Source organism: Mandrillus leucophaeus, unplaced genomic scaffold (genome assembly GCF_000951045.1).
Source record: "Mandrillus leucophaeus isolate KB7577 unplaced genomic scaffold, Mleu.le_1.0 Scaffold112, whole genome shotgun sequence".
Taxonomy (NCBI): domain Eukaryota; kingdom Metazoa; phylum Chordata; class Mammalia; order Primates; family Cercopithecidae; genus Mandrillus; species Mandrillus leucophaeus.
Window position 1 is genome coordinate 1,027,817 of NW_012099432.1, and position 1,381 is coordinate 1,029,197.

Sequence of the window (1,381 nt, forward strand, 5' to 3'; positions counted from 1 at the left end):
AGGCCCAGACCCCAACGGTCTGGGGCCCTCCGGAGCCAGCGGCCTCGCTCTTGGCTCTCCCGGGGCTGGCCAGAGTGAGCCGGACGAAGTGGACAAGTTCAAGGCCAAGTTCCTGACAGCCTGGAACAACGTCAAGTACGGTGAGGAAGGGGCCCGGAGATTGTGGAGGTGTCGGGGGCCTTTGAGGAAAACCAGATCCCGGTCCTGCCAGTTATCCCACCCTTGTTCCCGTCCTGAGTCACCTGTGGGTCCCCTCCCTGCCCTGCCCAGGGTGGACCTGTGGCAGGTCCAATAGACAGTGTTTTCAAGCTCCGCCCATTCCCCTGTGTGACCTTGGGCAAGATCCTTTCATTCTTGGCGCCTCCGTTTTTGCCCCTCTCTGTAAAATGGGTACAATAATCAGAACTGCCTTTCTTCATCCTGAATTGATGGTGGACACTCCTGTAACTGTCACTGGGGGCCCCACCTCCGACTTAGAGGGCTGTTACACGGAGTCCCCAGAGCCACCCCGGAGATAGGAACTAGGATCGTGCCCATTTCACAGATGGGGGAATGGAAGCGCTGTTGCTGTCATGCAAGTGCTTCATCTCTCTGGGCGCTGTCCCTACGTCTCCCCAGGTTGGGCGGTTAAAAGCCGGACCAGCTTTAGCAAGATCTCCAGCATCCACCTCTGTGGCCGCCGCTACCGTTTCGAGGGCGAGGGTGAGCTGGTGGTTGGGACCTGGGTTGGGGGAGGCCTCTCCACGCCCGCCCGAGTGTCCCTTGTGGCAGCTGACAGACCCGCTCTTGTAGGTGACATACAGCGTTTCCAGCGGGACTTTGTGTCCCGCCTGTGGCTCACATACCGCCGGGACTTCCCACCCCTTCCTGGGGGCTGCCTGACCTCGGACTGTGGCTGGGGGTGCATGTTACGCAGTGGCCAGATGATGCTGGCACAGGGCCTGCTGCTACATTTCCTGCCCAGAGGTGAGCCATGGCAGGGAAGGGGTGCACTCGGAGTACACGGTCAACCGCCATATCAGCAGTATTAGAATTACTTGCAAACTAAGAGTTCAAAGTCACGTTAGAATTGTGTGTCAAGTAAATTTGGAGAGATGAGAGTTGTTTATAAGAGTTTCAGCCTAAACGGTGGCTCATGCCTGTAATCTTAGCACTTTGGGAGGCTGAGGCAGGTGGATCCCTTGAGGTCAGGAGTTCAAGACCAGCCTGGCCAATATGATGAAACCCCATCTCTACTAAAAATACAAACATTAGCCGGTTGCGGTGGCTCGCGCCTGTAATCCCAGGAGGCTGAGGTGGGAGAATCGTTTGAACCCAGGAGGCAGAGGTTGCAGCGAGCCGAGATCACACCACTGCACTCCAGCCTGGGCAACAGAGGGAG

General features: G+C 57.4%; 1 protein-coding gene across 2 annotated transcripts in view; it reads left to right on the forward strand.

Annotated features, from left to right (window-relative positions):
• ATG4D (autophagy related 4D, cysteine peptidase) overlaps nt 1-1,381 on the forward strand; it is a 9,878-nt gene continuing 8,497 nt past the window's right edge. The window contains exons 1-3 of one of the 2 annotated variants that reach the window (XM_011994527.1): nt 1-140; nt 545-702; nt 793-966. In XM_011994527.1, the coding sequence (XP_011849917.1) occupies nt 573-702; nt 793-966 (304 nt within the window). In that variant the 5' untranslated portion in view covers nt 1-140; nt 545-572. The remainder of the gene's footprint in view (nt 141-544; nt 703-792; nt 967-1,381) is intronic. The other variant, XM_011994535.1, reaches the window with a different exon arrangement.